The 23,520-nt window shown below is 44.9% G+C and overlaps 1 protein-coding gene across 1 annotated transcript in view; it reads right to left on the reverse strand.

Moving 5' to 3' along the window:
- Positions 1-23,520, reverse strand: part of LOC137380927 (kinase non-catalytic C-lobe domain-containing protein 1) — a 246,918-nt gene that overhangs the window by 54,137 nt on the left and 169,261 nt on the right. Inside the window, exons 18-20 of the mRNA XM_068053335.1 lie at positions 20,078-20,171; positions 14,757-14,854; positions 7,776-7,990 (exon numbers count right to left, since the gene is read on the reverse strand). Of these exons, the coding sequence (XP_067909436.1) occupies positions 7,776-7,990; positions 14,757-14,854; positions 20,078-20,171 (407 nt within the window). The remainder of the gene's footprint in view (positions 1-7,775; positions 7,991-14,756; positions 14,855-20,077; positions 20,172-23,520) is intronic.

Genomic DNA, 23,520 nt, shown 5'->3' on the forward strand with positions numbered 1-23,520 from the left:
ATGGAGCTATCTTGACATGACCAAGAACCAGTGCCGCAGGAGACTGTGGCTCTCCAGACAGATGGTCACAGACATCCGTGCCCTCACCGCCGGAGATCTCGCACCTTGCAGCTCAGGTGGCCATGCCCTGCCAGTAGTCATCAAAGTTACTGTGGCCTTGAAATTCTTTGCTTCTGGCTCCTTCCTAGGATCAGCTGCAGACTTTGCTGGCATCTCACAAACGGCTGCACACCACTGCATCTCAAGGGTCAGTACTAATGAAAGGTCAAGACCTTAAGTGCCAACTCTGTTTCTCTTCCCACAAATGCTGCCTAACCTGCTGAATACTTCCAGTATTTTCTGTTTTTGTTTCAGATTTTCAGCATCTGCGGTATTTTGCTTTTATATCCCTTGAAGAGACGGCTACTCACTCCTCTAGGAGGGCCCCAGACAGAGACACAGAGGCAATACAACCAATGCTACCTGCTATCAGGACAACCATTCAGCATGCCAACTGGCTTCTGATGACGCGTTTCTGGTGCATGGACAGGTTGGATGACACCTTCCTGGAAGGAAACAGCTCATTGGAGGAAGTGGAAGGGCAGGAGGTGGGAGAGGAGGAGGATGAGGAGGCAGAGGGGGATGATGCAGAACACTGAGGTGCAGCGACTACACAGTGAGGTGGCCGGACATCATGCGGGGTGTGAAAGTCTCGTCAGCATCCCATGAATGTCAGGGATCATCTTATTCAGCAAAGCTTCAACTGAGCTCCTCTGACCCAGGATAAAGGGTATAGTATGCAAGTCACTCCTAGGTACCTGTGCGAACATTTCCATTAAAGACGCAGCCTGGAACATCTAAACTCTTCCCACCGATGAAGGTATCACATCTGCCCAGAGGCTTTTCTATCACTGTTGAGGTACCCTTGATCTCCTTTACCATCTCATACCTCTTTTCTTGTCCTGACATCAATAAAAGGAGACTCACATGCGTGACTTCAGGTGTCATTATTAATAGTGCCAGGAAAGACAAACAGTAGACTGATACAGCAAGAGGACACCGCAGTGACTCACTCAGTGCTCCACACAACGCAGTGGCCTCCGTGCTTGGCCATTTCTATGCAGTGCTTTCCCTGTGGCCTCGGAGGAGGTGTAGGCAAGCTGCTCACTTGCCTCAGCTTCTAGCTGAGATGCGCGAGGCAGTCGTCCTCGTTGTGGAGGTGCCCGTGGGGTATCTCCAAAGGCTGCTACACCTGCATCATTGCTGGGGCAGCCTCCGTCACTTGGCTTGCTGCACTGAGGCTCCCATTGTCAGAAAAACCGAGGAGGCCGAGGATGATGAAGGCGCCCTGTGAGGGGTGGCACCCTCTTCCTCCTCGGTGACATCGTCAGCCCTTGGTGGGCGGATGGCTGGAGGGAAGCACCAGCTTGGCTGCAACCGTCATCCACTCCAAACATCTCTGCACCAGCAGTGCTACTGACCAGTCCAGGCAAGGTGGTGTGGCATACATCCTGAGCATAGCTCTGAGCCATTGTGGCGTGCATTAGCTGGATGGACTCCTCCATTCTCTGCCCATGACCCGGTACTGCCTCAGGGACTGCTGACATGACGGAGCACATCTCCTGCTGCTGGCCCAGGTACAGCCTTCTCCTGTTACTCCTGCGGCCCTGCATCTGTGCTGAGCTCAACAGGACTGTGTCTGTCCTTGCTCCTCCGTGGGGAACTACCCTCAGCTGCCTCTGGCACCTCCTCCTGCACCCTAGTCCTGTGTTCCTCACCCACTGCCACCAAATCTAAACATGGGTGAGGACCCACTGAGGTGAGTGTATCTGCGCTGGTGGATGGTCCATCTTCGGTTCCTTGGTGGCCATCTGGGGCCGCTGAGGGAGAAGAAGAAGGTCTCATGAGTTGAACGTCTGCACCTGTGGGAGACACAAGAAGTGATCATGAGAGTCAGGCTTGGAGATCTAAAGCCTGTGCAGTGCTGAGGTTTCCCAATGCAACTCAGTGTTCAGAATGCTGTCGGATGGGATGGAGTGCTATGCATCCCCTTAGTGAGCATTTTGCCCTCTGTAATCACCATCTCCACCATGAGTGCCCAGTTCACCAGGTCCAATGTCCTCCTGGTCCACAATCCTGTCCATCTCCATCGCTTTATCCTCCATGGCCATAATGATTTGAAAGTATGGTACCTCTCTGTCTGTGTGTGCCTCAAAGCGGGCATTATGCGCCATTTATCCTGCAAGGGCAAGAGAGAGGGGATAAGGAGCTGTAGCCCTCTGTGGCCAATGGCATTTGCCCCTATTCAGTAGAAGCTCCATGTTTCAGTGTTGGCAGGGCTCAGCAGCACTATGGCTCTGAGTAACTTTGAGGGCTCAGTAAGTACCCTGGGCACACACCCCTCCCATGTTCAGGAGCAGCATGCACCCTTAGACTCCTCAGCTGGTGTGTCTGCTAGAGGGTGAATACACTGAGGGCTGCCTTGACATTTGGTGGTTGCACTCACCATGCCATAGCCTATGAGGTCATTGAACGTTTTCCTACACTGGATCCAGGTTTGTATTACAATACTTCTGCCACTGACAGTGCCTGTGATTTCGACCCATGCCTGTTTGGCGTGATTTTTTAAAAATTCATTCATGGGATGTGGGCATCGCTGGTTAGGCCAGCATTTGTTGCCCATCCCTAATTGCCCTAGAATAGGCGGTCTCCTCCTACCACCCTCTGGGAAGAGGACCTCCCTCCTCTCTTTCACGGCCTCCAGTATAACCTCCAGGTCACTGTCCAAATAATGAAGGGCTGTCCTACCCCGGGTGCCAGGCATCCGACTCTCCTGAGACATGATGGAAAACAGCAATCCAACTCAAAGCTCAATGAGAATCTTCTCTGTCCTGTTTCAGTAGTAGAACAGCAGCCAGATTAAAGGCTGCTGTGGGGAGTTTAAATCAGGTCTGCACTTCAGCTGGTCGGCCTCAATTGGCCGCCAAACCCGTCTCCAATTAAAGGGATGTCCCTGTGAAAATTGCGACTCAATTCTGTTCCCCCAGGTACAGGTTCTGGGCCCGGAAACAGTCTCAATTTCCATTTCGTGCCCTTTGTCTCAATAGACTTTAGATTACTATAAAATTGTGCAAGTGGAAACTATCTTGGAACCTGTTCACTCAAACAGTACTTAAATTATTTTGGTCAATTTCTGTCAGTCAAACCTTTAGAGTGTGGGTTTCTTCATAAAAAGGCAATCTTGGCAACTGACTGTACCATCTTTAGTGTTGAGCCAGTTTGACAATGCTGAAGTTTAGTTGGAGTATCAGGTTAAAAATCCTGAAATCGCAACAATCACATTCAGCAAAGGTTTGAATAAATTGCGCTCCAATATGTTTCCAACTCACTACTGAAAAATACTCAGATATCTGTAACCTTATCAATTAATGTTTTCCTACAAACAAAGGTAGATTAGTTGAGCAATCTCATTTCTCCAGGTATTCATTATTATATGAAGTCAAATAAAATAAACAGTAAAGTTGTCAAAATTGAATACTGTGCAAACTTCTAAAAATAATTAATTTTAGATAGAAGTTTGTGTCCCTGGTAAACTCGAGGTCATAAATACCATTGATGGGGTTAGATGAGGCAGGGCAGGAGGAGACTCCTGTGCAGCACAATCACTGGCACAAACCTGTTAAGTTGAATACCATGTTTCTGTGCTGTAAATACTATGTAATACTATGTAATAATGAAGCAGTAAGCTCGTTACTGGATGCACACAAGACTGCTTAGAGATTGATCTAAATAAAGTTACTGCCTTGTATGACCACCTATTTTGAAATGTTATTTTAATAAGCTTCACAATTCTGACTTGCATACATAAAGCAAATGCAATCAGCAGACAAAGGGGAAAGGACAGCACCTAACCACCTGTGCCACCTAGTTCCCCACGACTTAATTCTATACTGACTTTGCATGTGCAAAGTTAGATCTCAGTCTTTGTCCTACAGTGCATTTATATTAGAAGGAATTGATTTAGATAGAAATGGTCCAGTTTGTTTTAGATGTCAGTGCTCTGGAATCCACCCACTTACATTGTAGAATGGAGTTTATAGCCCCAGCAATAACAAATGCACAATTGCACATGCAAAATTTCTGCATGCACAGTCCTGGAAAAGTCACAATCATGACTTTAATTTTTTTGGTCATGAACTATCCCTCTATAAAAGCACAATATTGGTCTGCATTAGTGAGCTGAGCAGCCAGCTCACCTTTGGTGAGAATTAGAAGTGGTTCGCTTCACTGTCAGCAGACATTTATGACTGCGTTGATAACTGAAGAAACCCACGCAGGCTGCACAGGTAATGGCCGGCTCTGTAAAGGCACCATTATATGTTCACTTCTCATTAAATTGTAATGTCAAAAAGGAAAATTACATTTCTATTTAAACTGGTTTTTCAAAGATGTAACAATTCTGCATCATCCAAAAATAGCTGCAAGTGGAATTTTGATATTATTTATTGTACAAGTATATATAATGTTCATCTATTCTGTTCAGCTGTTATGGAATTAATTGAGATTATCTTAATTTAGAATTTATTAAAATCAAGAACTAAATTGGGCTGGCTGACTATGGCTGGGATTTTATACTGGAAATGAGAGGTCCCAGTGGTGGGCTGGAATGCAGGGAGAGACCCTACTCCAGCCCTCTGTCGGACTCCCGCTGCAATTTCATGACGGGCAGTCAATTAACTGCCCGCCTGCTGGATGGCCAGCAGGTCTGCAGTACCGACAGCGCCACCGGGGCAGGGGCCACTGCCAATATTGCAGGTGGCCTGCAGTGCCGAAGATGGAGGAGACCCTGGGATGTGGGGAAGTGGGGTCGGGGTCACAGGCCCCGGTGACGGGGTGGGGGGGAACCTTGCTGGTGGGGGGGCTGCTATCACTGCCAGAGTGGGGCCTTCCAGAGGCTCTGGACTGCCCCCAAAGGAGGGACCCCTCCCCCCGAACCCACTAGGAGGCTGCCAGGTCTCACCTGGTGGCATTTCCATGAGGCGGCAGATCCCCTCTCCCATCTTTGAAAAAATCAGAGTGGAGGTGGGAGGTTGCCCTTAAGTAGCCATTAACTGATCACTTAATGGCCTCAAATTGGCCTGGGGTTGGAAGGCTGTCCGCAGCCTTCCCCACCCTGGACAAACTGGCAGGGTGCCAGGACAACGTCGGGCATGCCACACCTTGTCATTTTGTGTGCCCGTCTCTAATAGCAGGATAAAATTTTGCCCTCCGAAAAATTTTTTCAAATGATCCTCAATTGTCCAAATTAAGAAACAGTGCCCAAATTTATAAGAAAGAATATGACAGAAACTCAGTAGATCTCAGTTACATCCCAAAAGTATGCTGATGTGACAGTCTGTCATGAGCTAAGTCACAAAGAGTTTTAAGCAAAAGAAGTAAGTTTGGTTTGGCAAAAAAGTAAAAAGATGGATCCAATATTCATTTGCAGCTGTGTTTCAGTGCATCTACAACATGACAATATGAAAGGCACAATTCAGCACAGCAGAGCCTCATCAGACCCCTTTCCTATCCTGAGTGGCGTGAAACAGGGCTGTGTTCTCGCGCCTACACTGTTTGGGATCTTCTTCTCACTGCTGCTCTCACTTGCATTCAAGTCTTCAGAAGAAGGAATTTTCCTCCACACACGATCAGATGGCAGGTTGTTCAACCTTGCCCGTCTTAGAGCGAAGACCAAAGTACGGAAGGTCCTCATCAGGGAACTCCTCTTTGCTGATGATGCTGCATTAACATCTCACACTGAAGAATGTCTGCAGAGACTCATCAACAGGATTGCGGCTGCCTGCAACAAATTTGGCAAGAAAACCTCAAGAAAATGAACATCATAGGACAGGGCGTTAGAAATGTTTCATCCATCAATATCGGCGACCACACTCTGGAAGTGGTTCAAGAGTTCACCTACCTAGGTTCAACTATCACCAGTAACCTGTCTCTCAATGCAGAAATTAACAAGCGGATGGGAAAGGCGTCCGCTGCTATGGCCATTCTGGCCAAGAGGGTGTGGGAAAATGGCGCACTGATACAGAACACAAAAGTCCGAGTGTATCAGACCTGTGTTCTCAGGATCTTGCTCTACGGCAGCTAGGCCTGGACAACGTATGTCAGCTAAGATTGACGTCTCCACTCAATCCATCTTCGCTGCCTCCGGAGAATCCTTGGCATCAGGTGGCAGGACCTTATCTCCAACGCAGAAGTCCTCGAGGCGGCCAACATCCCCAGCATATACACCCTACTGAGCCAGCGGTGCTTGAGATGGCTTGGCCATGTGAGCTGCATGGAAGATGGCAGAATCCCCAAGGACGCATCGTACAGCGAGCTCGCCACTGGTATCAGACCCACCCGCTGTCCATGTCTCCGCTTTAAAGACATCTGCAAATGCGACATGAAGTCTTGTGACATTGATCACAAGTCGTGGGAGTCAGTTGCCAGTGATCACCAGAGCTGGTGGACAGCCATAAAGGTGGGGCTAAAGAGTGGTGAGTCCAAGAGACTTAGCAGTCGGCAGGAAAAAAGACAGAAGTGCAAGGAGAGAGCCAACTGTGTAACAGCCCCGACAACCAATTTTATCTGCAGCGCCTGTGGAAGAGTGTGTCACTCTAGAATTGGCCTTTATAGCCACTCCAGGCGCTGCTTCACAAACCACTGACCACTTCCAGGCGCTTACCCCTTGTCTCTCGAGACAAGGAGGCCAAAGAAGAAGACGACAACATTGCCTGCCTCAATTTTTACCTCATTACACTGCTACAGAGGTTTAATTTCTTCAATGCAATCTTTGTCAGCTTCCCAAACTCCACCCTAATTAAACTTAAATTTCTCAAAATACTTCACCCTCTACATCCTGTCCTGCACCACCTAATCCTGTCATCACCAATCTATACTTGCTCCCCACTTCCATGGTTTTGAACTCAATTCCTCATCCTTGTTTACAAATCTCTCCCTGGCCTCACTCCAACCTACATCTGCAACCTCTTCTGCTTTGTGTTCCAGTCTGCGTCTTTCATTTGGTCTTCAGACTTTGGCCCTTCTGTGCATCTAGCATCAGCCACCTCAACCCTATGCAATGGAATTCTTTCCCTGAACCCCTTCATCTTGCCACTTCTGAAACTTCTTCACATCTCCTCAAACATGCTTCTGATTGTCTCCCCAAACTCTTCTATTATTGCTTGGTATTTGTTTCTCCTCAATGGAGCACCTTGAAAAGTCTTATATAAATGCAAGATATGTTACAGGCAGTGGGAAGTTTTTAGAAAACTGGGTGGCATATGTTTATAAGGGCAAAAATTCCTCTCAGGTCTGCACCCAAGCACACAGCAAGCAGAGTTCACCAGAAATGCACTCCATCTGGATTTAAGCACAAGCCAGCTCTGGTGAGGAGTCATTATCAGACAGTGGACTACACCAGGTGCCTGCAGAGCACTGCTGAGGAAGAAGTTCAGGTGCTGTCGCAGGCATTAAAGATCTCTTTAAGTCTCTCAGCTACAGAATACACACAGGTCTCAGCAAGTCCAGTTTTTTGTTGGGGCAGCCGATCCCTCTGTTTCAACCGGGGGAACAGAGAAACTACAGTTGCAGGCCAAGCATTATTGTTGATATAAACTAAAAGTACTTTGTTGCCCTTGAAGCACTTTGGGATGTCCTGAAGTCAGAGAAGGTGACATATAAATGCAAGTTCTTCCTTTTCTTTATTTAATACTTATATTTAATATAATATTTAACATTCCTTGTTATATGCCATTCACCTGCTGTAAAGGTAAGCCATCAAACCCATTTCTGTGCCAGCCTGAAGTACTTGTTTTCTGTTCTTGCTATGGCTCTGATCATCTTTTAAAGAGTGGAAAGTGAGGAGAGAATTGCTGTCAGTAGATTTGAGGTTTAATGTCTCCGACTGCAATGATGAGCTGACCAGTGAAAGAAGCACGGAGGAGTTCAGGCCCCATTGCTCCATTTGCAAAATCTAGAGAGACCAAAAATAATATTAACATACAACAATATTTTCTGAGACTATTTTAACTGGAAGTAAGTAATATGAAGAGGAAACAGTATGTTCCAGAAAGCAAAGCTTAGTGAGGGTAAATCTAACTTGCTTAGGGGAAACAGGACAGTTAATAAAAAACAAGAAACTTACCTGAAGAGAACCCTCAATAAAAAATGTATTTATTTTCTTAATTGGGCCTGGAAGAATAGGAATGCTACAGTGGGTCCCACAAGGAAAGTATATGCTTCTCCTCCCCTAGACTCCCCCTCCTTCCCAAATCGCTGACAATCTGAGAATTGCCATGCCCAACATCCCATCTGTGCACTTACCTGGGGCCTGGCCAGCCACTTTTAGTGGCTGGGCAGTCACTTTCCACTTGGTGCCTGGCCATTGTGGTTGGGCAGTCAACCAGCGACATGTTAACTAGAGGCCCAGCCATGAAAAGTAGGCACACGCGCGCGCGCACACACGCACACACACTTCGATAGGAATCGGCAGCCTGCTCGCACCTTGCCCAAGTGCAAGCCTTGAAATTAATGTTATACCTGTCCCCATCCTCAGAGAATTCAAGCTAGTAAACAGGGGTGAGATGGGGAGTGATGGCTTGTGTAGATATAATAGTAATCTATAGATAAGAAAAAGATTCAGAGTACAAAAAGAAATACAAATACAAATAACATAAGTACTCAGGAAATAGAAAAAGTGTAATAATAAAATACCTGACAAAAATAAAGGAGTACTTAAAAATAATAGCATATTAAATTGCCTGTATTGCAATGTACTGAGCATTGGCACAACACCAAAGAACAGAAGGCAATCAACAGAAGTGAAGAAAGGGTGGCGCAGTGGTTAGCACTCACAGCTCCAGGGACCCGGGTTCAATTCTGGGTACTGCCTGTGCGGACTTTGCAAGTTCTCCCTGTGACCGTGTGGGTTTTCGCTGGGTGCTCTGGTTTCCTCCCACTGCCAAAGACTTGCAGGTGATAGGTAAATTGGCTATTGTAAATTGCCCCTAGTGTAGGTAGGGAATAAGGGATTACTGTAAGGTGGGCCGAAGGGCCTGTTTCAGTGCTGTATCTTTAAATAAATAAGTAATAGGGATAATGGAAACATGGATGCAGATAGGATAGGATTGCAATTAAATATTGCAGACTATATTGTATTTAGAAATGATAATGCCGGAAGAAGTAGTGTTGGGGGAACTGTGTTAATCAGAAATAACATAATGACAGTAGCGAGATATTGAAACAGAATCCACCTGGATCAAGTTAAAGAATAGGAAGGGATTGGTCACACTAATAGGGGTATCCTCAAATTGTGAAAAGTGGAGGAAAAATATGGAGGCAAATCAATTAAATGAATAAAAGGAATCATAATCAAATTAAGCAGGGAGAAATTGTGAAAGGGGAGTAAGGTGTGTTGTTTTTACAGTGTGTATTGTTACGGACAGGTGGTAAGGGGTGTAGGTGGTTCCTACTGTTCACCTCCCAACTGACTGCAATTGTATTTTGTTCAGTTGATGCGTCAGCCCGAGTGTCTTTAGGGTCAAATAAACAGACAAATTATATCTGTTTTTTAAACCTATGAGAAAACCTAGCTATTTATTTTTACACAATTCCCAAAATGTTTGCAATCTTGCTCTCACACACACATTCACTCACACACACAAAGACTAGATAGAAAAAGAGAAAAGGGTAGGATGTAGTTCAAAGTGAGTAGGTGTTCATGGTTTACGAATCTTCTCAGGAGGATAGTCTCTTTTAAAGGTGCAGGCCTGGGTGTTTGTAATCTTGAACTTGTTGAGGTATTGCAGATTTGTGGCGGTTAAGACTTCAGACTTGAGATGGCGGTCACTTTCAGTTTTCTGCTGTAGCAAGTTGAAGTGTAGAATTAGCAGCAGGCCTTCTTCTTTCTTGGCTGGATCTCTTTCCACAGCCTCTGGGTCGACTGCTTTCTGAAGGTGTTGGATTGATTTAACCTCTCTCTCTCTCCAAAGGGCTACCTTTTAAGGTAAAAATCCATCACATTAAAGTTTCTCTTAGGAGACACATGGCCTCTCCTGGTGTGACCACACAATGGACCAGGATGTGGACTCCATGGCTATTTATTGATGTCTGAATGGGTATCATTCTGTTATGATGTGGCAACTTCACTCCTATTCATTCTGGTTTTGGCTGTGAGTCAGACTGTCTCCAGCATCCTTTGTTAATCCATTCATGTTATTAAGAGTCATTAATATGCAATAGTCCTCCTTTCAATTTCATAGAGGTTCTCCCCAGAGCTATTTCAGATGAGGTGAATGAGTTCCATAATGGCCTACAAGTTTATTTATTTACAGTACAGGAGGGGCCACGTGACCACTACTCCATCTTGTCAGTTGGATAATTGCCCACGTTCTTGTGGTTTTGTCTAGCAGTTGACTTTTTAAATTTACATTTCTTCCATCTAATTGTTTATTTCATCTCAGCTCCTTCTGTGCATGACGGTACAAAGACTCCTTTCATAACCATTAGGTAGGAAGCCCAACAAAAGAGAAAGCACTGCTAGACCTAGTAATGGGAAATGAATTGAAGCAGGTAAGAAAATAAGCATGGGAGAACATGTGGGCCGTAGTGAATCAAATATAATAAGGTTTAAGCTAATGATAGGTAGTACAAATACCACAGGAACAGATTAGATAAAAAGCAAACTAGGAGGATTGAGGATGGTGCCATAGAAGGCAAACTGGAGAAAAATATTGGCAGACCAATAGACAGAACAATAGTGAGCAATATTTATAGGAGAAATCAATAGGACTTGGGAAAAATATATTCCACTAAAACATAAGAACAAGCTAACCAAGTATAAGATGCAATGACATGTCCAATCTTTGGCTTAAAATGACAGGTGGATGAGTGAGATAGCAACTGGGAAAAAAGTGCCAAAATATTTGTATCCTCTGTAAGCTTTTTCGAAAAACATGAAGTTTTCTGTAACTTAAATTTACATCATATAAACAAACCACAGACTGTTTCAGCTCACTGTCAGGAGCTAATGGCGATAGACTGTTCATTCATGTTTACCATCACCCTGTGAATTTTTATCAAAATGCAACAAAAAAAAACCCAGGAAAAGCTCTGGGGTACTTTTTTTTGTGGGGGGGGGGGGGGGGGGGGGGAAGGGGGGAAACCAACCGCCATTAGTTTCCCAGCCTTTATTTACAAAAGTCACTATTGTGAATTTGTGCAATTATCTGAAATGTACAGTTCAATTGATTTAACATTTTATTCCAGGTGGAGAGCTGTATTTAGTGGCTGAAATCTCCCACTTGGCCACCACACCAGTGTGTGTATATGTGTGTGTGTTGGCAGGACTTCCACATGCACATATTGATCCTAGCTCATTTAAATGAGGGGGCATGAGGTCCCAACTGGGTGCTAACTGGAAATGTGCTTTGCATGAAGTCTATGTAAAAAACTTGTGTTGCTGCAGTATTTATACAGGCAAACATCGGAAAAGGTAAACGTTAAGGACAGCAAGGCCACCTTTAGGATACCGTGCTGCCAACTTGACAGGCAGTAAGTTGGTGGCGCCTCACAGGAGAATAGGCAGAGATGTATGACTTATTTGGCATTCATAGCAGCAGATTCTCAAGAACAGCGACTACAAAGGTGGAAGTTGCCAGTTTTTGTGGTGGAAAGGATATTGGATTGGAAGTTCAGCTTGGACTTGAATAGGATACTGAATTTGCAAACATTCTGGTCTAAACTGAGACAGTGGCTGGGGAGTGGGAACAGAGTCAGTCCTGAAGTTACAAAGTTTTTCCACAGTCCAAAAACAATTACTTTGGTCTTCCCTATGTTTAGCTTGAGGAAATTATAGCTTGTCTAAGACAGGATGTTGGACAAACAGTCTGGTAGCACAGAGGCAGTGTAGGAGTCGAGGGTGGTGGTGGAGAGATCGACCTGTGAGTCATCAGTATAGCTGTGAAAGCTAACCCCATGTCTGCATTGATGTTGCCGATGAGTAGCATGTAGAAGAGGAAGAGGAGGGGGAGACAGATGGATCCTTGGGACATTCCTGAGATGATGGTGTGGGCATGAGAAGAGAGATATTCTAGCTATGACTGGATAGGTAAAAATGCAAGGGTACCAGAGAACTACAGAAAAACTACAGCACAGAAAGAGGCTCGCCTTGTCCATACCAGCCAAAAAAACTAGCTGCCCAATCTAATCCCACCTTCCAGCACCTGGTCCATAGCTTTGCAGATTACAGCACTTCAGATGCATGTCCAGGGTTGCTGCCTCCACCAGCATTCCTGGCAGTGAATTCTAGACACCCACCACCTTCTGGGTGAAAAGTTTTTCCTCATGTCCCCTCTAATCCTTCTACCAATCGTCTTAGTTCTGTGCCCCCGGTAATTTAGTTTAGTTTAGTTTAGAGATACAGCACTGAAACAGGCCCTTCGGCCCACCGAGTCTGTGCCGACCATCAACCACCCATTTATACTAATCCTACACTAATCCCATATTCCTACCACATCCCCACCTGTCCCTATATTTCCCTACCACCTACCTATACTAGGGGCAATTTATAATGGCCAATTTACCTACCAACCTGCAAGTCTTTTGGCCTGTGGGAGGAAACCGGAGTACCCGGAGGAAACCCACGCAGACACAGGGAGAACTTGCAAACTCCACACAGGCTGTACCCAGAATTGAACCCGGGTCGCTGGAGCTGTGAGGCTGCAGTGCTAACCACTGCGCCACTGTGCCGCCCCAAATTGACCTCTCCGCTAGGGGAAACAGGTCCTTCCTGTCTACTCTATCTAGGCCAGTCATAATTTTGTACATCTCAATTAAGTTACCCCTCAGTGCGGCCGCTATTTCCTCCCTGGCTTCCTTTAACAACTTGGGATGCAATCCATCCAGCCCTGGTGATTTATCCACTTTCAAGGATGTCAGACCTTCTAGTACTTCCTCTCATTCTGCTTATCATATCTAATATTTCACACTTCTCTTTAACTACAATGTCTACATCAACCCTCTCCTTTGTGAAGACAGAGACAAAAAAGCCATTAAGAACCCTGCCCACATCTTTTGCATCCACGCATATGTTCCCTTGTACATCTCTGATAGGCCCTACCCTTTCCTTAGTTATCCTCTTACTCTTAATGTTACCGATAAAACATCTTCGGGTTTTCCTTGATTTTACCTGCCAATAGTTTTCATGCCCTCTCTTTGCTTTTCTAATTTCCTTTTTTACTTCACCCCTGCACTTGGTAGTCCCATTAAGCTGGATAATGAAGGGAAGACACTAGATCAGAATGGTATGGTTGATCATATTGAAGATTACAGAGAGGTCATGGAGAGATAATGTACTAAGATCTTAGGGAAATTCATTTGTAACTTTGGTTCGGGCCATTTTTGTGCTGTGTGACAAGTAGAAATCTGAAGGGTCAAACTGAGAGTTGTCGGAGAGATATGTATGGATCTGGGACGTTCAAGGAGGAAAGAGAGGTTGCAAATGGGCCAAGTTAGTGAGGAAAAATGGGTCAAGTGTGAGTTTTTTTGAGGAGGAGATAATGACGGTAGTTTTGAAAGGCGGGGGACAGTGTCTGAGGAGAGGGGAATTACAATCAGCTAGGCTGGGGGCCAGGAAGGGAAATAGGGTGGTCAGGAGTGATAGTGAGCAGAGGGTGATACATGAAGCATGAGTGGGCAGGAGGAATATGAAGAAAATTTGAGTAGCTTCATGTTTCTGAGTGAAAAGTCAGGATATGTCAGCCATACCTGAAGAACTGTAGTTCCTTATCTCAGGGGTCCTGCTTCTAAAATAAGGATACTTGCAATGCATCATACTTAGGTGCAGGCACCACAGGAAAGGTTCAAGAATATAGTGGTGAAGCTGGTTTGTGAGGGAGAGGCAGTATACAATGTAGCATGGAGTTTTGGTTAAGGAATCAGCCCAATTATTGTAGGTTCAGCATGATTAGATTAGATTAGAGATACAGCACTGAAACAGGCCCTTCGGCCCACCGAGTCTGTGCCGACCATCAACCACCCATTTATACTAATCCTACACTAATTCCATATTCCTACCACATCCCCACCTGTCCCTATATTTCCCTACCACCTACCTATACTAGGGGCAATTGCTAATGGCCAATTTACCTATCAACCTGCAAGTCTTTGGCATGTGGGAGGAAACCGGAGCACCCGGAGGAAACCCACGCAGACACAGGGAGAACTTGCAAACTCCACACAGGCAGTACCCAGAATTGAACCCGGGGCGCTGGATCTGTGAGGCTGCGGTGCTAACCACTAACTGTTTGGTGTTGCTAATGAAATCATATTTCAAAATCAGATTCCTGCAATGTTGTTAACAAGTCATTAATTACATTAAAGACCAGGAATTTCTCCCATTTTTCATTAAAGGACAAAAGTCTAATAGCAGATGTCAATTTTTTTCTGAAATAACATTATTCAACTAAATGACTTAAATTAGTATTTTCTTTCCTAATTCCCCCTTTACATGATGACTTCATAATTGTCAAGTGCAAATGCTTAGTTAAGGAATGAGCAGAGATGTGTGGGTTCAGTCGTAAAATAGTTATCCTTTGGCTAAGCTACATATATACAATCTATATTAGTTTTGTTTTTAAGCAATAATGATTAAAAATACTTACTTCATGAAAAGCTTAACAAATGTAGTTCCCATTGATATAACAGTCATTCTTTCATAGCAGTTTTATCATTGAAAATACCTCAAGATATTTCTTTGCCAGCTCAAGGAATTCCACCTTCAGCTTCATTTCCTCAAGCTGTTGCTTCAGTTTGGGTAACACCACCTTCGCATCAACTCCTTTAAATTAAGATGCAACATTACATTCTGAATGTACAGCTAATAAGCCAAGTATACAACAAGAACTTATATTTATATAGCACCTTTAATGCAATAAAATGTCCCAAGGCACTTTATAGGAGCATTATAAAGTAGGACACTGAACCACAAAAGGAGACATTGGCTGGAATTTTACATCAGGCCGGGGGCCCCACCTACTGGCAGAAAAAGTCGATGGCGAGCCGCATCCACCAGGTCTGGAAGCCACGCCGTGTTGTTACGTGGCCCAGGCTTTAATTACCCTCAAGGGGGACTTCTGCCCCTCTGAGGCAAGAAGTCCTGCCTTCAAGTCGCCAGCCAATCAGCGGCCGGCAGCTTTTCAGTCCCAGCAGTGCCACCGGGAGCAGTGGCCACTGCTGGGACTGCACCCAGCTAAGACTGGCAACGCGGACGAGGCCCTGGAATACAGGTAATTGTGTGAGGCTTTACCGGGGACAATCAGCTGGGTCCTGGCCATGCAGGTGGTGGCGCTTGAGGGGGTGGGGAGGTGCTCCATTGGGGATGGCTTGTGTCATGGGGGGGCAGACCCTCTGTCAGGCACAGGGTGCCCAATGAGGAGAGCCCCCCACAGCTTGCAAGGAGGCAGCTAGGTTTTACTGGGTGGCCTTCTGAACCACAGAACTGCCCGCCGGTCGCTGGTAATATTCCAGCGGCAGCAGAAGGCGGCCCTTAAGTGGCAATTTTCACTTCAGGGCCTTAATTGGCCTGGGTCGGACGAGCTTTGCTGCCGCTTGTAAAATTGCAGCAGGGCCAGGAAGGTGATGGGAATAGCACTCCCTGCCTCCCACTCAGTTTTACACTCTCCCACCCCGCCTCCAGCCTGCTTCTGGGTGGGTGGGGGCGTAGATATCGAGACATTTGGTCAAATGACCAAAAGCTTGGTCAAAAAGGAAGGTTTTAAGGAGTGTCTTAAAGGAGGAAAGCGAGGTGGAGAGGCTTGGGAGGACATTCCAAAGCTTGGGGCCTAGGCAACTGAAGGCATGACCACCAATGACACAGCGAGTAAAAACAGGATGCACTAGAGGCCAGAATTAGAGGAGTGCAGATATCCTGGAGGGTTGTGGGGCTGGAGGAGATTACAGAGATAGGGAGGAGTGAGGCCATGGAGGGATTTGAAAACATGGATGAGAATTTTAAAATCAAGACATTGCTTGACCGGGAGCCAGAGAGCACAGGGGTGACATGGGAACAGGACTCAGTTGAAGTTGGGACATAGGCAGCAGAGTTTTGAATTACCTCAAGTTTATGGAGAATAGGATGTGGGGGTGGCAGACAGGATGCACTGAATAGTCGGGGGGCATTTTATGGAGACGATGGGGGTCTCGGCCGCAGGCTGGAAACTGGCAAGAGATCTGTGTTGTCTTCTTTGGGGATAGACCGCTGTGCGACGAGTAATCAGGCACTTGAGAGATCACCGGCAGGCCTTCCCCAGGATCAGGACCCCAGGGGCGGAAGATCTTGCTCACTGGGAGCTGCCAGTCAATCAGAAGCTGGCAGCCCTTTTGCTTGGCAGTATCACCGTGGAGATGGCGGCTCCTGCTGGATTGACACCCAATGGAGTCCCAGGATCGTGGAGTGACCCAGGCCAGAGCCAGAGGTAAGCAGGAGAGGGGGCTGTAGGGGCGGTCGGCCGCAAGGTCAGGGGGTTGGCTCTCAGTGGCCCCACCCCACCCCCCTCCAGATGCTGGGTCCCTCGATCAGGCACTGTGCCTTGGGATGAGGGACGCCCTGGGAGACCACAAGCATTTGCATGTCGTGCTCCCCACATGGTGACAGGCTCACCTGCCACTGGGTTAATACCAGCATGAGTGGTTGGGGCCTTGTTGGGCATTAATTGCCCCTTCAGGGCCTCAAATGGCGGCGGGATGGGAAGGCTGTCCATGGGCCTTTTCACCACCATTCTGCCTGACTAACTGCCCTCCCCGCCTCCAAACCCACCACAGGGAGAGCATAAAATACTGCTTGTCAAGTCTAGAGGTAACGAAGGCAAGAACGAAGGTTTCAGCAGCAATTGAGCTGAGGCAGGGGCGAAGTCGGGCGATGTTGTAGAGGTGGAAATAGGTGGTCTGAGTGATGGCATGAATACGAGGTTGGAAGCTCATCCCATGGTCAAATGTGACACCAAGTTTGTGAACAGATTGGCTTAATCTCAGATTGTTACCAGGGAGAGGAATGGAGTCGGCAGCTAAGGAACAGAGTTTGGAGTGGACAATGAAAACAATGCTTCAGTCTTCCCAATATTTAATTGGAGGAAATTTCTGCCCAGTACTGGATGTCGGATAAGCAGTCTGATAAATTAGCAACAGTGGAGGAGTTAAGAGAAGTGGTGGTGAGGTAGAGCTGAGTATTATCAGCATACACGTGAAAACTAATGCCATGCTTTCAGATGATTTAATTACCAATTGAAGCCTTAGCAGCAAAACCCTTTCCTTCTTCAGCAAGCTCAAGCTCTAGTTTAGGATGCTATTATACTGCGACGTTTACATCAACATGAAGTGGTTTCCAGCTGGCAGGTACAGAACAGTGACAGAATAACTATAGTCAGGTCCCAATCTGACTCTGGAATGCAAGACGCTGAGATCATCTCAAACTTTCTGAGATGACACTGTGAAGGATTTTTGGCCTTTATGTGGATGAATTACCTGCTAAAGGAGCAGAGTTTGGTTAAAAGAACTGTTAAACTAACTGTTCAAGTGGGCATTCTGGGAAAGTTGACCAAATTTGCTAAGTGTGATGCAGATTGTCCGGAAGCCTACAACCCCTTGAGAGGCAATGAAAAACCATCGTACACTCCAGATGTTGTTTGGTAGCATCAGTCTGTGTAACCATGGCAAAGGGAGAATGGAAAATTATTGAATGGGGTTATTTTTGTCATCAAGAATGGAATGAGAGACAGTCCACAAGATTTACAAGGGAGGAAATTAAGGATATTGATATCAGCCGAGAAAAAGTATTGGAAAAATGTGAGAGACTAAAATCTGACGTGTCCCCGGGACCAGATGGCCTACATCCTATAGTTCTAAAAGAAATAGCTGAAGACATAGTGGATGCGCTGGTTATGATTTTCCAGAACTCCTTAGATTCAGCAATAGTCCTGTCAGATTGGAAATTGGCAAATGTTACACCGCTTTTCAAGAAAGGAGGTAGAGAGAAAACAGGGAACTACAGGCCAGTTAGCCTAACATCAGTCATTGGGAAGATGAAACTATTATTAAAGAAGTCTTAACATTGCACTTGGAAAAGTATAGTACGATTAGAAAAAGTTAGCATGGTTTTATTAAAGGGAGATCCTGTTTGACAAATTTATTAGAATTTTTTGAGGATATAACTAGTAGAGTAGGTAAAGGGGAACCTGTAGATGTAGTATACCTGGATTTCCAAAAGGCATTTGATAAGGTGCCACATAAAAGATCAATAGGCAAAATAAGTGCTCATGGTGTTGGGGGTAATATATTAGCGCGGATAGAGGATTGGTGAACAGTCAGGAAGTAGAGAGTGGGCATAAATGGGGCATTTTCAAGTTGGCAGGAAGTGAATAGTGGGGTGCCGCAAGGATCAGTGCTGGGGCCTCAGCCATTTACACTCTATATTAATGACTTGGATGAAGAGACAGAGAGTAATGCATCTAAGTTTGCTGATGATACAAAGCTCAGTGGAAAGGTAAGCTGTGGGGAGGACATAGAGAGGCTGCAAAGAGATATAGACAGGCTAACTGAGTGGACAACAAGATGGCAAATGGAGTATAATGTAGGGAAGTGTGAAGTTGTTCACTTTGGTCTTGGGGGTACTCGTACAAGGAACGCACAAAGTTAACATGCACTTCAGCAGGCTATTGGGAAGGCAAATGGCATGTTGGCCTTTATTGCAAGGGGATTGGAGTGCAGGAATAAAGGAGTCTTACTAAAACTGTACAGGGCTTTATGTGACCAGACCTGGAATACTGTGTGCAGTTTTGGTTTCCACATTTAAGAAAGGATATACTTGCACTGGACTGCAGTGCAGCAAAGATTTACTAAATTTGTGCCTGGGATGAAGGGGTTGTCCTATGATGAGAGGCTGAGTAAATTGGGCCTATATTCTCTGGGGTTTAGAAGAATGAGGGGCGATCTAATTGAGACATACAAGATTCTGAAAGGGCTGATTAGGTAGAAGCTGAGAGATTGTTTCCGCTTGTCGGGAGATCTAGAACGTGGGGCACAGTCTCAGGATAAAGGGCCAATCATTCAGGACTGAGATGAGGAGAAATTACTGCACTCAAAGGGTTGTGAATCTTTGGAATTCTCTACCCTAGAGGGTTGTGGATGCTCCTGTTACCCATCCCTAGGGATTTCTTTTTGAAAGGCAGGTTAAGTGGCTATCAATTGAGTATGCCTAGTTTTATATAGGTATTAGTATATGACCTGCCACCACTGTTAGGGAAGAAATTGATCCAGAGATCATCTGGATGTCACTTCCTGTGTTTTAAACACAAGTTAAATTTTAACTGCCCTCAAATGGAAATGTGCATCATATGTGGAGTAGAGACCAGGCACAAGGGTAGAGGGGGTTAAACAGTAGACCCATCGAGTATTTGCATGTCAGTTGTGGCTCAGTTGGTAGCACTCTCACCTGTGAGTCACAAGGTTCTGAGTTCAAGTGGCTTGAACACAAAAATCAAGGCTAACACTTCAGTGCAGTATTGAGGAGTTGTTGCACTGTCAGTGGTGCTGCCTTTTGGGTGAGACAAACTGAGACCCCATGTGGCTACTCAGTGGATATAAAAGATCCTATGGCACTATTTTGAAGAAGAGCAGTGGAATTATTCCTGGTGTCCTGGCCAATATTTATCCCTCAATCAACATTGCAAAAACAGATTATCTGGTCATTATCACATTGTTGTTTGTGGAAGTTTGCTGTGAGCAAATTATCTGCTGCATTTCCTACATTATAACAGTGCAGAATTACTTCATTGGCTGTAAAGCATTTTGAGCCGTCCAGTGGTCGTGAAAAAGCACTATGTAAATGCAAGTTCTTCTTTCTTTCCTTTTTTCCACTAAAGCTAATTTCTGGCTAATATGCACCATCATTTTGATCGGAATGTTTGAATTTCGATTGGCCAGTCTGATTATCGTTATGCACTTATTCTTGTGTGCTTTAATCAAAAGGGAAACACACAGGATTTTATGCATGAATGTACTTGTTAACCTTTGTTTCTTTTTTCCTGTTGTTGGAGTTTCTGGTAGAATACTTTAGTTTTTCTAAAATTCTTGGTCTCCATCATCAGTTGTTGCTCGAGTTCCTGTGAAACCAAAACATAATCAATGTATATGCAGAAAGTAAAAAAAAACTTACATTCTCCATATTGGGAACAGTAGCATGGTTGTAATGTTACTGGATTAGTAAGGCAAAAATCTAGACTAATGCTCCAGAGACATGAGTTTACAATCCCACCATGGCATTTAAATAAAATTAAATAAATCAGAAATTTAAAAGTTAGTCTTAATAATAATTACCATGAAACCAACAGATCTGGTTCACTAATGCCCTTTCGGAGACGTATTCTGCCATCCTTATCTGCTCTGGCCTAAATGTGACTTCAGACAACTGCCCTTTGAAATGGCCTAGCACAGGGGTTAGCAACATTTTTTACCCAGCGAGCCTTTTCAAAAACAAATTGCCAAAAATAAAAACTTTTGGGAGCCACAAGATAAAACTTTGGCATTTCTAAACCAAATACTTGGCAAATTGTCAAGTGTCTCTGGTAGAATGCAAATTTGCATATTTAATAAATAAAATACATGTATTGAATTGTGATCAATAGAAAAAAAATGTGAAATTCAAACAGACCTAACTCTGAATTACTGCATTTTTAAAAACTTTTTTAAACTATAATTTTGTCAGTAAAGTTATCTTTAAAACAAACTAACTTAAGACGGGCCCCCTTTTTATTTTTAGTTATTTTTTCTTTTTTATTTGTTGATTTCATTTTAGTTTGTTTCATCATTTTTTTTTAACCACTTTTTTTCATGTTTGTGCTTTGGGCCAAGGGCTGTTCATTTTTTTGTCAATTAACACCCTCTCTGCACTAACGCTTTGTTTTTCAGTACACCATTAACATACCGTTTGCCTTTGCTCCATGACCTTCTGGTCAGTTATTCTCTGTGACCCTGTCCTTTCAACACCTTCACTTTTGTTATCTCTTGCCTCACCCCCGCTTTATTTGCTTAAAACCTATTATATTTCTAACCTTTGCCAGTTCTGATGAAAGGTTACTGACCTGAAATGTTAACTCTGCTTCTCTCTCCACAGATGCTGCCAGACCTGCTGAGTATTTCCACCTTTTCTTGTTTTTATTTCAGATTTCCAGCATCTGCAGTATTTTGCTTTTATTATATAACTTAAGATGTGTAGAACTATGACAATTTTTTCAGCTATTGATTCTCCTGATTAAAAAAAACTTCTAATAGCACATTCAGAATAATTTATCATCTCAGCTATATTTGAAACAATAATGGTTGCAACCATAAAATCTGTTCCTTGAATCAAAAGCATTATCTATAACCATGGTATAGCTCTATCTTTTGAACAGGTTTATTTAGAGCACAATGATGTTTTTTGTTAAAATAATAATTTGAAACCATAAAGTGCAGCATATTGATTAGCTTTCTATTCTCCACAATAAAAACACAACCCTTACTTTTCCTGACTTAATTTTTTTTTTAGGGTTTTTGATAATGTGATCCAACTGGAAAAGGTTGGGAGCCACAAATGAGATGTTAAAGAGCTGCACGCGGCTCCGAAGCCACAGGTTGCAGGCACCCAGCCTAGCAAGCCACTCAAAACCACTCTGGAAAAGTCAAAGAAGAATACAACCTAGGTATCAGATAGAACAATGGCACACCCAGTCCAGTCGACCATGCAAAGTCCTCCTCACCAACATGTTGTGCCGAAAAATGGGAGAGCAGTTCCACAGACTAGTCAAACAACAGCCTGACATAGTCAGTTCTGAGGAAAGGTTACAGACCTGAAACGTTACCTTTGCTTCTCTCTCCACAGATGCTGCCAGACCTGTGGAATATTTCCAGCACTTTCGGTTTTTATTTTAGTCAGAATCATACCTTTCAATCAATGTCCCAGACTGTTCCATCACCATCCCTGCTTATGTCCTGTCCCACCGGCAGGACAGATCAACCAGAGATGGCATCACAGTGGTGTACAGTTGGGAGGGAATGGCCTTGAGAGTCCTCTACATTGACTCCAGACCCCATGAATTCTCATGGCTTCAGGTTCTGGTAATGCCAGGAATGGACAAGGAATCCTCCTGCTGATTACCACATACCACCCTTCCTGAACTGAAGAATCAGTACTCTTCTATGTGGAACACCACTTGGAAGAGGCACTGAGGTAGTAAGGGCACAGAATGTACTCTGGGTGGGGGACTTCAATGTGCATCGAGTGGCTCGGTAGCACTGCTATTGATCGAGCTGGCCAGAAGAACATATCTGTCAGATTGGGTCTGTGACAGATAGTGAGAAAACCAACACGAGAGAAAAACTTACTTGACCTCATCCTTACCAATCTACCTGTCACTGATGCATCTGCCCATGACAGTATTGGTAGGACTGACCACTGCACAGTCCTTGTGGAGACGGAGTCCCATCTTCATACTGAGGACACCCTCCATTTGTGGCACTAACATCGTGCTAAATGGGTCAGATTCGGATCACATCGAGCAGCTCAAAACTGGGTATCCCTGAAGCTGTGGGCCATCAGCAGCAGCAGAATTGTATTCAATCTGTAACCTCCCTGATCTACCATGCTAGTTAAATTTTCAAAATGTTAATTACGTTCGGTAGATATGACTTGCCCTTTACAAATCCATTCTGTTTCTCTCTGATCAGTTCAAGTCACTCTATACATAATAACAGATTCTAGTTACTTCCCTGTTAATTGATAGCAGCAGGTGGTCTGGCATTGCAATATCAATGCATCCTCATTCTTATAGAGGCACCTTATGAGAACAATGCCCCTTTAATTGGCAAACTACTTTATGTATAAATTACTGTATATTGAAAATATGGACAGAATTTTTCATTGGGTGGGGGGGCCCCGTCCACTGACCAAAAAGTCAGTGGCGAGCCTGCCTCCGTCAGGCCTGGGGAGCCAGATCAGATTTTATGCTACCTGAGCCCTTAATTGGTCTTGGGCAGGACTTTGACCTGTGGAGCAAGCTCAATGGGCGATATGGTCTACTTCTGCTCCTATTTCTTGTGTTCCACCTCATTGAGGCAGAAAGTCTTGACTAATGGAGCTGCCAGCCAATAACCAGAAAAAAGGTAAGTTTTTAGGGCCTCACCAGGAACAATCGGTTAGGCCCCTGTGAGGCAAGATGTGTCGGTTCGGGGGCGGGAGGAGTGTTGTACGTTGGGGATGGTTAGGGCTTCGGGGGCGGCCCTCCGTGGAGCACAGGGTGCCCAATCAGGAGGGCCCCCCCAGAGCCTGCAGAAGGCTGCCTAGTTTCATCAGGCAGTCTTTCAGAGGCTTCAGCTGTCTGCCTGCCAAGTGTAAAATACCCATGGCAGTGGGTGGAGGCACCTAAGTGCCAGTTAATTGGCCACTTAACTGCCTTGATTGGCCTGGGGTGTGCA

The sequence above is a fragment of the Heterodontus francisci genome, chromosome 20, assembly GCF_036365525.1.
Source record: "Heterodontus francisci isolate sHetFra1 chromosome 20, sHetFra1.hap1, whole genome shotgun sequence".
Classification (NCBI taxonomy): Eukaryota; Metazoa; Chordata; class Chondrichthyes; order Heterodontiformes; family Heterodontidae; genus Heterodontus; species Heterodontus francisci.